The sequence below is a fragment of the Anabas testudineus genome, chromosome 9, assembly GCF_900324465.2.
Source record: "Anabas testudineus chromosome 9, fAnaTes1.2, whole genome shotgun sequence".
Classification (NCBI taxonomy): domain Eukaryota; kingdom Metazoa; phylum Chordata; class Actinopteri; order Anabantiformes; family Anabantidae; genus Anabas; species Anabas testudineus.
The window spans coordinates 4151635-4163992 of NC_046618.1; the positions used below are offsets into that span (position 1 = coordinate 4151635).

Below are 12358 nucleotides of genomic sequence, written 5' to 3' on the forward strand. Positions count from 1 at the left end.
CAGAATAGTCATATCATCTTGTGTGACAATGTATCCAAACCAACTTTCAAAATCAATACTTCACTTGTACTAAATGATCCTCAATTCATGTACGATAGCTCAGACCAGTCATATAAAGCACACTAATAAATGATGACAACGACTTTGATCTGCGGATTGTCAGTTAGTAAAAGTATTGATCATCAAGGATCAACACTCTGTTATTCAATGAGGTTTATTTCCCAAATCAACACATTTTTATGCTAATGATACCACCTTGTATGCCCTCAGCACTACCAAAACAAGGCTTTCTTTAGAGAACTGAGGGTGACATACTTGATTCAGATGATACATTGTAATATCCAAATATAATATGCCCTCCTACTCTTTCTGTCTTGTGTGCCAGCTTTTTAACCATATTGTGGATTGCATAGCTGACTTTCTGGAGTACATGGGCATGAAGGGTGCATCCTTACCTCTGGGATTTACATTCTCCTTCCCTTGTGATCAAAGCAGACTTGATCAGGTAATGTATATTCAATATTCATCATCAAGTATACTTTTAAACTATGGCAAGAATAATGTCACATTGAATCTAGTGGCATTTTTCTGGTTGACAGAAACAATATTTACTTACTTCATGCAATACCTGAAGTCATGCCTTCTACACCTCTCTGATGTATTTTACCAAGTGGTTTTTGTTATCAGCATAAATGCAGAAAGAGGAACTCCTTTTGTTTGTTTTGTTTGTAATTACTGTATGAATTAAAACAAGCTTTACAGCCATATTGCGTTTCTCACAGTGATAATAAATAATAATGATAATACTAATGAATACTTTATTGAGCCCCTTGGGGAAGTGTTATTACCAAATATGATTAATTTAATGTAATTTTTCTTTCTTTTTTTCTCTTCATGAGGTGGCACTCATATCCTGAGGCAAAATAAGTGAAACGCAGTGTTAGTAATGCAAAATCTTGCCTGCATACAGTTTTATTGTGTATCGACGGGTGTAGATAATACTGGAAAATGTGGTCAGGGATGATATAGTGTCCAGGAGTGAAGATTTGACCTAAAAAGACAATAGTTTGCATATTAATGTATTCATTTATAATATTGTTTCTCCATTCACACCATATGGTCTGTAGCCCTCCAAAAGAACATTTGTGTTCTATGAAGCTCAGTGCACTGTGGTGCTGAGGTCACAAATCCAGCCTAAATCTTGAAAGCAAGTTTTCTCATTGACCATTACCTTGAAAAACAAACACTGACAATCAAGTGTTCCTAGCAGCGGGAAGTTAGAATAATTAGTGAACTAGGGAGTGTCATTTATTACAATTATAAGCACTGTGAGGCTCATGAATCACCCACTCTAACTATTGGGTTTAAAATGAGGCATTAACTCCATGAGTTAATACATAGGCATATTTTAGTGGACTGTGTAAACAGCCATGTTTTGCCTGCTTGAAAACATGAAATAAAATTACAAACAATAAACAACTACATGCAACATATACGACGGGTTCATGTTGATGACTCAGCGAAGGAAAGCACTTGTTTGTTTGTGTGTTAAAGACCAATTACCTAGGAAGTACTATAGGTCTACACACAGTTACAGTGCCCCTATCTCAAGCAAATACTTTCTTGAGTAAATACTTTCATGCACTCCTTGCATGACGATCTGCGTCATGCAAGGAGTGCTGAATAGATAAAACCACTACATCCACAGGAGTGTAGATGTGAAGATTTTGGCAACAATTACTGCCGTACTGTATTTTTCTTTCAGCCAGACAGCCACGGGAAGAATTGCAAATGACAATATGTGACGCAGAAATTTCTATTTACAAAATGTAAATAAAACAGCAATGTATTAGGTTCTCTTCTTTGTACACTCACAGACTCACACACTTGCACACAAATCACTGTCACTGTCATTTGTCCAGGGAATTCTTCTCAAGTGGACAAAGGGTTTCAAAGCCAGCGGCTGCGAGGGACAAGACGTTGTTACATTACTTAAAGATGCTGTTCGTCGTAGACAGGTCAGTACACCCTTAAAAAAGAAATTCTTGTAATGTACCACTGACTGTTTATACACTTATTTCGTAGATTTTATTTTATATGGAAACAATATAGACTTTTTCCCATGAATATGCTCAGTAACACTAAAAGACAAAGAGAAAAGATGTTTTCATACTTTTGCAATTCTTTTCTGAATGCAGTTGCTGAAATGTGAAATAAAATTTACAAAACTATTCAGAACTGTAATTCAGTACGTTCTTAACTTGGTTAGTCTTTAAGTTTTGCACATCTGGATTTGGACCAGGTGGCTTTGCCACTCAGAGGCAATCAGACACGTGTACTAAAGCCACTACAGCGTTGTCATGCAGTAGGGTAGCCCAGTCTCAGGCATTCACAATTTGTTGTCACTGCTTCCAGGAATTTGACTTGAATTTTGTGGCGGTGGTTAATGATACAGTGGGAACGATGATGACCTGTGGCTATGAGGACCCCAAGTGTGAAGTGGGGCTCATCGTAGGTAAGTTTGTCTAAGCCCCAACCTTTACCTATGGAAGCCAGTCTGTCTCTGTGTAGTTTAATTCCCAGTGTTACTTTATTATATATGTTTCACTTTGGAATGAACCCCCTAAAAATCTCATCAATGTTTTCCTGTGTTTGTAAAACCTCTGCACTCAACTTAGGCACAGGAACCAATGTCTGCTACATGGAGGAAATGCAGAACATTGAACTGGTGGAGGGAGAGGACGGCCGTATGTGTGTCAACATTGAGTGGGGAGCATTTGGAGACAGTGGTGAACTTGATGACTACTGCACCCAGTTTGATCACACTGTCGATGAGTGCTCCAACAACCCTGGGAAACAAAGGTACCGAAAATTTTTGACATTTTAAATCCGCTGTCATATCTCTATGAAAAGCTATCAATGAGTATCAACACCCACATCAAACAAACATATATGGTCACAAATGCTGCATAAACTACTAAAGAGCCCCAGTTAGAGAAAACGTGAGTAACTGAAGGGCTTTTTATTTGATGACGACATACTTTATTTATTCACTTGGTGAAATTGTGGTTGGACAGCTGCCAAACAGTAATTTCTGTAATAAAACAGTAGAAATGTTTGTAAAGTGCACTTTATTATTGTACTGTAACATTTGAGTAATTTGAGAGTGTGAGACTGCTTAAGTGGTCGTCACAGGCATTACAGTTGGTGGGACTAATTGGGTAAATACCTTTGTGGTTGTAAACCTAGCTACGCTAATCATTGCTCTGGCTTTTACGCAGCACATACATCCTCAAATTCTGCTGAAACCCCCTTTCGCATTGTATTAAAAAAAAAACAACACAGTCCTAAAACTGAGTAGATGTGTGCGGTATCACTACAAGAGGCTCTTTGATTTACAGTATATAAAAGAAGTGGCAGTATATAGCTTCTTATAGAGTCTTTTGTCGCACCTTTGCATCACCATCGTGTCCATCAGCCCCTTTTATCTTTCCTCATAACTTAACTTGCATGGTCAAAGCACAGCATCTGCTGTCTCTGATTATTATTCCTGCATTTCATTTTCCACGGTGGTACTAGAAAGAGAAAGAGGAATATTTCAAGGCAGGGAATTTGAATCACAGATTTTTGTGACTCAGGCATAACAGCCACATTTGCATGTGCATCTAAAATTTGTAAAAATGCGATCTATAATATTCTAAATAATAGAGTAGTAAAAAGTATGCTAAGAAATCCACATATACATCTTAGTGGTAGCATCTTTGATGTGATGTAGAATGTAGATATTCATTCAGTCACTCAGATTAAATAGTTCAGAAACCCCACAGTTAACCATTTAGGAGATTATTATAAACATCATTTTGGCCCATTATACGTTTGTCTCATCATTTAACCAGAGTTTTTTCAGTAGTGGCATTAAAGTTTCAATAGTTTAGTTACAAACTTTTAAGGGGAACGAGAATGAGGAGGAGAAGAAAGTTGCTCTGGTAGAGAGCAGTAAATCAGCAGTGTCAGCGTCGACATCAGTAGCGTGTGCTGCAGATGAAAATGGAGTGTTGTGTAATGCACAAAGGAAATAAGCCCATGTCTAAACCCAAAAGATGTGAAAGAAACTGACTCCACCAGCTAATGCTGAAGTGGAGTCTGCTGTTCCTCTGATGACCTCTGCAACTAGGCGCTGCCAGCACCTCCCACTCTTGGCCACATGTGGGATGATTAGTTGTGTTGCCCAGGCAAACGTAGATTGCCATTTGATTCCTCTATTGTTGCAGTTGAGGTTCAGCAGTAATACATGTGTATTCCAGAGAGTGGGTTTAGTGAAAGCTCTGACGTTGTTCACCATGAGTTTGCTGGTTGGCTGGTATGTTTTTTTCAACCAACACTTCTACTGCTTCTACTCGGTGTCATTTCCTCAGAAGGTTACATCATGAGGAGAAGTCAAAATCAAAATTCCAGCTGGATAGTAGCCTATTAGCTTGTTACCCAAAACCTCTCTTTACAAATGTCACTACTATGATCAGTCATTGGTTGGCATTGGACAGAGACAGTGATGAAGTATCTGCAGTTCACCATGTTAATTCAGCTTAGTAACCTCGTAACTTTGAGGACTTTAAAACCACTGTCAGGTTGACGTGCACTGACACATTTACAGTACATTCCTTTAATGACACTGTAACAGTGCGATCTTTGTGTCGAGTTTTAAACACAAGACATTTAAGAACAATCTCACAAGACAGAGTGATGAAAACAACAGCACAAGCTTAATATTGCTTTAATATACTGTTGTACAGTAAATAAAATTGACAACTGTTGAACAGTTGTACAAATGTAATTTGTTAGTGGACAGTAATAAGTGACAACAGGTTATGATTTGTTTGTTTAGTAATTTAGCTCCAGTAGTTCCACAGCTGAACTGGAGTTTGACTATTGCTAAGCAACACAAACAATGAGCATACTCCTGCACACTAGCTTACTTTACATGTTGCAGCAATTCCAGGTCCATTACTCTGAATCATTTATTTTTATCTCCATGTTTCCATTTATCGTGCAACCACAGAAAAAGGTGTTTGTTGAGAGTTGCTTCGGTGGTATTTGTGAATCTGGCGAGTTAACAGCTAGATCTGACAGTAGGCCATCGCATCTCTCTTGCACCCACTCAGTAAAGCCAGCTGATGTTATTTAAGCACATTGGGAGGCTTATTTCCTTCTCTACATCCTCTCCTGACTACCATTCATAATTTAACTCAAATGTTTCTGGGAAAACGTCCATGTATTCTGCATAGTTTCTTACAGTTTAGCGTTAAACTGGCAGCCAGTAATTATATTAGTATTAATAGAATATTAGAAAAACTGTGAAGTCAAGTGATACATATATTTAAAATTTTCAGTGCTGTTGTACTCTATATCAGCACTTGTACAGCGCCCCTTTAATTAAAATAAATGCTCACTTGAAGTTTAAAATTTACAAATGTAACTTTTATTTACAGTCACAGGTCTTAATATAATCTTGTTTTATGTGTTTGATCTCCTGCTTCCAACCCCCCCAGGTTACAACTGGATTAATAGATATATTTTGTAAATGAATATGCAGAGGATTCCAGTATGTTTTCCATCCATTAATAAAATCTAACCTTGCTATTTATTGTATGTTAATCTATATGCCCAGAGGCTCTGTCACTGCTGCAAAAGAAATTAGCATTAATGTCGAACCTCAATATTTGTAGCATCACTGAAATAAAATGGCAGCTCCTCTCTTTCTTTATCTGCTGCCATGGTGAATCACAGGATTGGAGCTCTATTGAATCTATTGATGATGTCATTATGACTTAAAGTGACCAAACTTAGACTGAACTGACTCTTAGCAGCTTTCCTGAGTTTCAAGCTCCAGTTCAAAGTTTGTTATTAGTATTTGTCATTAGTTATGTTTATACACAGTTTATACCAACTTTTATTTCTAGGTTACAGCTGATTTAATTGATCTTTGCTGTTCACTGATTGTTAAGAGGAGCCAAAACCACTGGACAGGACTGATTGCAGTTGCTGTCACAGCGTCTGATAATTTCTTTCAGTTAAACCCACCATTGTAACACATGCAGGGGAGACCGCGAGTTGGAACAAAAGGTATTTTTATTTTACATAACTAAAAGGGAAAAAGTAACACAACCATAAAATAAACAGAACAGAACCTAAAGTGTGGACGCCAGGCGATAGAGCGCACCGGTGGCTCAGTGCCACCAGTTTACAGCAGCCAAACCAGATGAGCTGAATCTCTCCGAGGACCTGACTCCAATCACCAGGCAACTGCAGACAGAGAACAAGGGTTTCTTAGCAGAGCTTTTAATTATGAACATTATCATTTTGAGTCATACCTACTAGACATACTAAGATCTATCTCTTTTTAAAAATCTTTTTTACTTTATTTATTTATATTTTTTTTAGAAAAAGGCTATTATCTATAATATATTATTAATCTGAATAGTGTGATGATACTGATGTGTAGCTATAGAAGGTTTTCAGTGTGTGTTTTTTCTTTTCATAGGTATGAGAAGATGATCAGTGGAATGTACCTGGGCGAGATAGTGAGGAACGTGCTAATAGACTTCACTGCCAAAGGCCTTCTGTTCAGAGGCAAGCTGTCGCCACGACTCAAGACCCGTGGCATCTTTGAGACGAAGTTCCTATCACAGATTGAAAAGTGAGTGTTGCAGGCTATTCTAGTCTCACTGTCTCTTGTCATTTCACCATGGTAACTACATGGTAAGAATAGGAAATGAGAGAGTTTATAGTGCAGCCACAAGTGACTGGAAGTTACATGGATGGTAACTATGGTTTATGCTGTTGTTTTTTCTATTAAGTACATGACATAAAAATAATTGGATCCTTATGTTGATGAGATAATAATGTTTTTTTGTGTTGTTGCAGGAGCTATACTTGCTTTTTTTACTTTATATATCAGCAAAATAAGGATATTGCCCAGGGACAGACACACTTGTATTTGTAGATTGTATATAATACAGTCACTCAGAGTGAACTGAGTTCATAATAATTTGCTCTCCAGTGACGTGTATATGTGCAAATACTAATCTGCTGCTAGGATGTCATTCATAGGACAATGTACATTTGGTTGTTTAAAACGTGTCTGTACTGCAGTTGACTCATAGACCTCAGTTTCCTTAGCAGCAGCGGCAGTGAGTATTTTCAGATTTTCTGCTCTCTATCGTATTGGTGCACAGTTTTGAAATTACATATTGTTAACTCTGTTTTAAGATGGATGAGGTGGAGGAGGAAGATGATAATGATGATGACAATGTTTCAAATGTCTTAAAGAAACAAACTGAAATAAAAGGAGTCCTGTGGCTTCCTAGGAGGTACAAAGGCTTACAGAAAAAAAGAAAAGTAACTTGTTGTGCATCAGTGCAGTGCTGTCTTCAGACAGAATTACATCTGAGTAAACCATGGTCATCAAAAAGAATTACACTGTATTCTCTTAGGAACATTTGTCAACATGCCTTATTCGCACAACTTGTCAATTGTCAGTTTAGAAACACATTTAATCCACAGCAGGGAAAAACTGAATTTTAAAAACAACATTAAGTGAATAAAGAAGAAGCAGACATCAGAGAGACACAGCTGCCCACTTGAATAGAGGGTGGGATGTGTCAGCATATGTACTTAAAGGCCCAATCAATATTTTGTGATCAGACATTTTACACATAGACTGAAGAGTTTTAGAAAAAAACATTTCAACAGGTCATTATTGATAATAAAGATGTGTGGGATCAAACAGAAAATAAGTTCAGCTTAATCATATTATTGCTGAATCATCTGGCTTTACAAACATTCATGTGAAAGATCCACGTTTGTTATTACAAACAAATCTCAATAAAGATAGACTGTGGAGGAAAGGAGTGTTTGTTCTGAAATGAGATACAATGTTTGGTTGCCTTAAAGCAATAAAGTAATCACAAGATGTGAAAGCACAATGAGAATATGAGGACTTCAGAATGGAATAAGACATAAAGCAAAAAGACTGAAATACCAAAAGCAATAAGGCCATTTCTGTGACTCCCTGAATGAAATACTTGTGTATAAATAACTAAGCTGTGTGTATGCGTGCATGCTACAATGCTGTATTTATTTGTTTGTAACCATGACCTGATTGAGTCTAGAAAAAGATTATTATCAACCACCTTTGTCGTGGACACGTCTGGTATGTTAGCTAATGCTGAAAGAGGCACATCTTTTTCATATTTGTAACCCTTGTAATGTCCTGTGTATCCCAAAGGGACCGTTTGGCCATGAGACAGGTCCGCTCTATCCTGCAGCACCTGGGCCTCACCAAATCCACGTGCGAGGACAGCGTGCTGGTTAAGGAAGTGTGCAGTGTTGTTGCCCGCCGTGCAGCGCAGCTCTGTGGCGCTGGTTTAGCTGCGGTGGTCGAAAAGATGCGACAGAACCGCAACCTGAATCAGCTCTCCGTCACAGTGGGAGTAGATGGCACCCTTTATAAGACGCACCCTCAGTAAGGAGCATTTGCATCCCAAGACACACACGACTTGCTTTCCCATTTTCATGTCTCAAACAAGTGTGCCCTTAGTTAAAATAAACCTGTTGTGGTGAGGACACGAAATTACAGAACAGAATCTTAACATCCATCTTATTGTTACTCATATAGTGACGTTTCATCGGTTAATGTGTACTCTACCCTTGTTGTCAAAGATGCTTCATTTGTTCTGGTGGTTCTCCTTAACTCATCTTTCACTCAGGATGTTACATTGTTGATACATTGATGTTACTGAACTTTTTATTCACAACCTTTTTTTATTCTCTTTCCTCACTCGCTTACCCTGAAGTTTCGCCAGCATCATGCAGGAGACGCTGCAGGATTTGGCGCCACAGTGTCAGGTGACTTTCCACAAGTCGGAGGATGGAAGTGGGAAGGGAGCAGCTCTGATCACAGCTGTGGCCTGTAGGGTCAAGAGCGGAGGGCAGCACTGAATCCACCAAAATAAACGTGTACACACCTCGTCTTGACATTAGATCTTTTAGTATTGAATTGTTTAATCTGACTGTTGTGTGTTCACATGCATATTTGTGGTGATGTTTTGTCTTTGGAATAGCATATTTATAGTTGAGAAGACCTTTTAAGAACTGTGTGGCTATTTTTTATTTTATTTTTTCTGTCTCCTTCTTCTTGTGGTTACAGTGGCTGATTTAGAAGTGACTTGTGGACAAATGCAGAATGTTGGTTATTAAACCAGAATATAGTTATTTTGATCTGCTTTAAGAATGACCAAAAACTAATTAGAATTATTTTTATACAGTTATAATTGTTTCTTTTTTTCTTTGACCTTTCTTCAGTTTTCATGTTATCAAATATTTTATGCCGTTATTAGAAATAACTTCTAGTCCATGTCTCTTCACCGAGTGGGGTTTCGCACATCAATAAAAATCTGTCAGAAATGACTGAGATGAGTGACTGAGAAGATTTTATATTCTTTGCTTCTGAAAGAATATAAACTGTACTGTATATATTTTTAGAAAACTGTAGGCTAACAGCAAATTATCTGCTTTTTCATTTAAATACAGCCTAATCACTGAGCCTAATTGTCACCTTGCAGTACTGCTGTCATCAACAGTGTCTTCAAAGAAACAGTGCCCCTAGAAATTAGCCTTATAATTGCTGTTGGTGTCTATTCAGTGAAAGTCATAATTTCTTACATGCAAATGGGCTAAAATATATTCACTGGAGAATTCGCTTTTTCCAGCCCAAGAAATAGTTCCACTATCAGAGACACTGGAACTATTGTGTTGCATTAACAGTTAATGGCAAAATGCTGTGAATGTATGGCGGTCAGTGTTGTGAGTAAGCTTTACTCACTGAAGAAGAACTGTTCAAATATTTGCACTTTTTGCTTTATTGATGTGCTGTGTCCTTTAAGACATTTACACCTGTTACAATGATGAAATAAAATTCTTGATTAGAACCAAAGCACAATCTCGTGTTTCTTTCAACTAGTCTGTACATAGGGTTAGGGACACGCATGGAATTCATTGCTTAGCTTGGGGGTAAAAACTGTTTGGTCAAGGTCATGTGGATAAACCAGTATCTACTAAAAGAACGTTTGGTCTACGCCTGACACAGAAGTTTAACCTTTGGCTTGAGTGAGAAACTTCATGTTTGGTGATGACCAAACACTGTTTTCCAGCATAAGAAACTCATCCCATGTGTAAGAGATGGTGGTGGCAGTATAGTATATATATTGTGGTCCCTACACAACACAGCTAAAGACCCCAAGCAAAACTGTACAGGTCAGTTGACACTCAGTAGCTTCACTTAGTTGAGGGCAGAACTCTTCCGCAACCTTCAATGTATTCGCTTCTTGAAACTCTAGTCTTCCCTATTTGGCACATGATGAAATTGAAACATCTCTACTTTACTGTCTGTTTCTTCTACCGAAGAGGATATTTTCCCTTACTTTGTAGGCATATGCCAAGTTACAAATATAAATGAAAGGAGTGTTATTGTTTCTCACTTGTATAACTGCTTTAGCATCTTCACAGATCACTCCAGGAAAAAAATACTTCTCCATTATTATTTATGTAGATATATTGTTGTAGTGCCGCTGTTATTTTATTTTTGAAATTCCATTTCATTAAAACTGAATGTGAACCTCCTGATAACATTTATTTTATTGTCAACATTATACACAAATATATGGTGGTGGTCTGAAATACTTAATGTTTTATCAGCATCTGCATTGTACAATAAAGAAATCATCAAATCTTGACACCACGTCATTGATTTTTGACTAATATATTCAATATAACCTTTTTTCCCTCTTTTTGAAGTTATTGTCTCTGTGTTTGTATAGCCTCAGCATGTCCTGTATGTGGTACACGGGAACAGAAAAGCTTTTAAGTGATTTATTTGTGCATTTTACCATCACAAAACAAAAAGCAGACAGTCATACAACAAAAAGACACATTAAACACAAACACGTATATTTTAGATTGTCATACAATCTGACACTATTTATTTATGCATTAACATCAAAAAACCCAGTTTTTTAATTTGCACAACTCAAAGCATAGAATGAAGTCAATCAATTAAAGAGTAAGCTGCTCCACAATGTACACATCTAGGATGGGTTTTTTTTTGGGTGATATTTGACGCAAATTTCCATTTTGCAAGCATAAATAATTATAGAGGCAAGCTGAGGGATGAAAGTGTGATGTAGCAGTAACATTATAAAAATAAGCCTTTCCTATTTGAAGTTGCAGTCGAACACAAGAGTTTAGTTTGTTCTCATACTTTCCCAAGTTGCCAAATTCAAAGACAAATATTTGATTAAAAAAATGTCCAAAAGTATTAAACCTTAGTACATAAATAGGAACAGCAACACAGTAGTACAGCATGAGAAAAGCATAGAAGAACAACAAGTCCAGGCTTTGCACAAACATACAGTCATCTGCAGCTGGATCACCTAAGGAGTCACCAGGCAACACTGAATAACTTCACTAAAACAGTTACTGCTCAACGCTGCTGTCTTTAGACGTCAATAATTCAAATGAATTCGACAATAATAACACACATTACACTCCACTGGGCAACAAACATCACATAGTTCATGATGTGAATCATGGCAGGATCATCTGGAAGTTGAGTCGTGGCAACTGGATTTATCCAAGTAGCTTCTTCACTGATTCAGCTTCCAGGCATCTTCACCTGGATCACTGAGAGACGTGGCAGCAGACATGGCAGGAAACTGTGATTCTAAGTAGAACTGCTGGTTGTGAAAGTGATCCCAATTCATCATTTAAAATCACAAGCTTCAAACTAAAGTTTGAATAGAAACATTAGTGTGGGACAGTTCTGTGTCGTACAGAGTGATTCTAGTTACTTCCATAAATTTGAGAGACAAATTAATAAAAAAGAATTTAAACGAATATCCAAATTGAAGCAGCAGACGCTGAAATATGTACCTACAGTGTAAATCCAAAGTATGCTTCATTAAAGCTCCTGTCAGGATGTAATACAGACCTTCAGGTTTCTCTGTACACATCGCTTGTCTTACTTTATGTTCCTTTTTTTGTAATATTTCTGCTCTTCATAATCTAACTGAACATCTAGCTGTGTGGTTTTATTGGAGGACAGGGCTTAGCTTGAGAACAATGTAACACACGGTCCAGGTAGATCTGAAACAAGGAATGTAACATGAATAACATCATGCTTGAACTAGTTCGTTTTTCAGCACTGTCTGTGTCCCTTCATAAATACAGACTGGACAAGTGCTTACATTATTGTGGTACTACACTTGATATCCACACAGGTTTTTGCCTATAAAAAGAATTCATT

General features: G+C 37.4%; 1 protein-coding gene across 1 annotated transcript in view; it reads left to right on the forward strand.

Annotated features, from left to right (window-relative positions):
- The window catches only part of hk2 (hexokinase 2), a 32288-nt gene extending 22285 nt beyond the window's left edge, over positions 1–10003 (forward strand). Inside the window, exons 12-18 of the mRNA XM_026342663.1 lie at positions 386–505; positions 1923–2018; positions 2416–2515; positions 2679–2862; positions 6539–6694; positions 8285–8521; positions 8853–10003. Of these exons, the coding sequence (XP_026198448.1) occupies positions 386–505; positions 1923–2018; positions 2416–2515; positions 2679–2862; positions 6539–6694; positions 8285–8521; positions 8853–8997 (1038 nt within the window). The 3' untranslated portion in view covers positions 8998–10003. The remainder of the gene's footprint in view (positions 1–385; positions 506–1922; positions 2019–2415; positions 2516–2678; positions 2863–6538; positions 6695–8284; positions 8522–8852) is intronic.
- Positions 10004–12358: the final 2355 nt, after the last annotated feature.